Below are 953 nucleotides of genomic sequence, written 5' to 3'. Positions count from 1 at the left end.
GGGAAGAAAAGACAGGGCAGCTCCTCTCTCTGCCCCCACCCACCCACTCACCCCAGATTTGGGGGTCCCCCACGGCAGACTCAGCCGCCAAACCATCTCCAAGCGTTAAGTTGCTCTTTCGGCTTTCCAAACATCGCAGCATCTTGGGACAAAAAGACCCAATTGGGTGGGATTGGCCCAATTCCAGCAGGCTGGACAATGAGAGGTCAAGCCCAGATTAGGGGAGGGCTCCCCTAATTGCCAACCCCGCTCAACTCCCTCCCCCTGGCCTGACTCTTCCCCACTGCCCCAGCCTCCTCCATCCGCCTCCGTCCGTCCGTCCGTCCCCTGCCTGGGGTCAAGTCCGCTTAGCATGCAGCATTTCAATCAGCAGGTTGTTGCAAGGCACCTCCCCGCTCAGGTGTTTGTGGTACAGGTAATCTTCGGCCTGCATGCTGAGGGCCCGGATGTCCGCCAGCTGGATGAGCAACTGCCGGAATTTGTCCGTGACGTGCGGATATTGGCAGATGGTGTACTCCATCAGGGCTGTGTTGGCTTTTTCCTGGGCCTCCTTCACCACGCTGGAGTTCTCCACGTACTTCACATCTGCAGCCGAAAGGAGAAAAACGGGCAGGGGGAGGTCAGCTCCGGCCTTGCCCCCTTCCCCAGCCAGCCAGGAGTTTCCTTGGGGGCAAGCTGCATTAAGAGAGGGCCTGAAAGCCCGTGTTTTTTGGAACAAGGTTAAAAAATGGTTAGAAGAAATATTAACAACAGAGGTAGAACTAAAACCAGAACTCTTCCTACTTGGTATTACCATACAAAAATATGATAAAGGGACACTCTACCTCAGTGGTTCTCAACCTTTTTAATGCCGCGACCCCAACCGGTCGTAAGTCGAGGACTAAACCGGTCGTAAGTCGAGGACTAAACCGGTCGTAAGTCGAGGACTACCCAACCGGTCGTAAGTCGAGGAC

The 953-nt window shown here is 55.2% G+C and overlaps 1 protein-coding gene across 1 annotated transcript; it reads right to left on the bottom strand.

Annotated features, from left to right (window-relative positions):
* Positions 1-337: 337 nt before the first annotated feature.
* On the bottom strand, positions 338-675 carry LOC107302340 (steroidogenic factor 1-like; the record flags this gene model as incomplete). The annotated part of the gene is made up of 1 exon (XM_015831434.1): positions 338-675. A coding segment is annotated over one exon (338 nt), but the record flags the coding sequence as incomplete, so codon positions are not given.
* Positions 676-953: the final 278 nt, after the last annotated feature.

This window comes from Protobothrops mucrosquamatus, unplaced genomic scaffold, assembly GCF_001527695.2.
Source record: "Protobothrops mucrosquamatus isolate PMUCROS unplaced genomic scaffold, P.Mucros_1.0 scaffold50545, whole genome shotgun sequence".
NCBI classification, from domain to species: domain Eukaryota; kingdom Metazoa; phylum Chordata; class Lepidosauria; order Squamata; family Viperidae; genus Protobothrops; species Protobothrops mucrosquamatus.
Note: the sequence above shows the minus strand (reverse complement) of the source record. Positions and strands in the feature narration are given on the sequence as shown.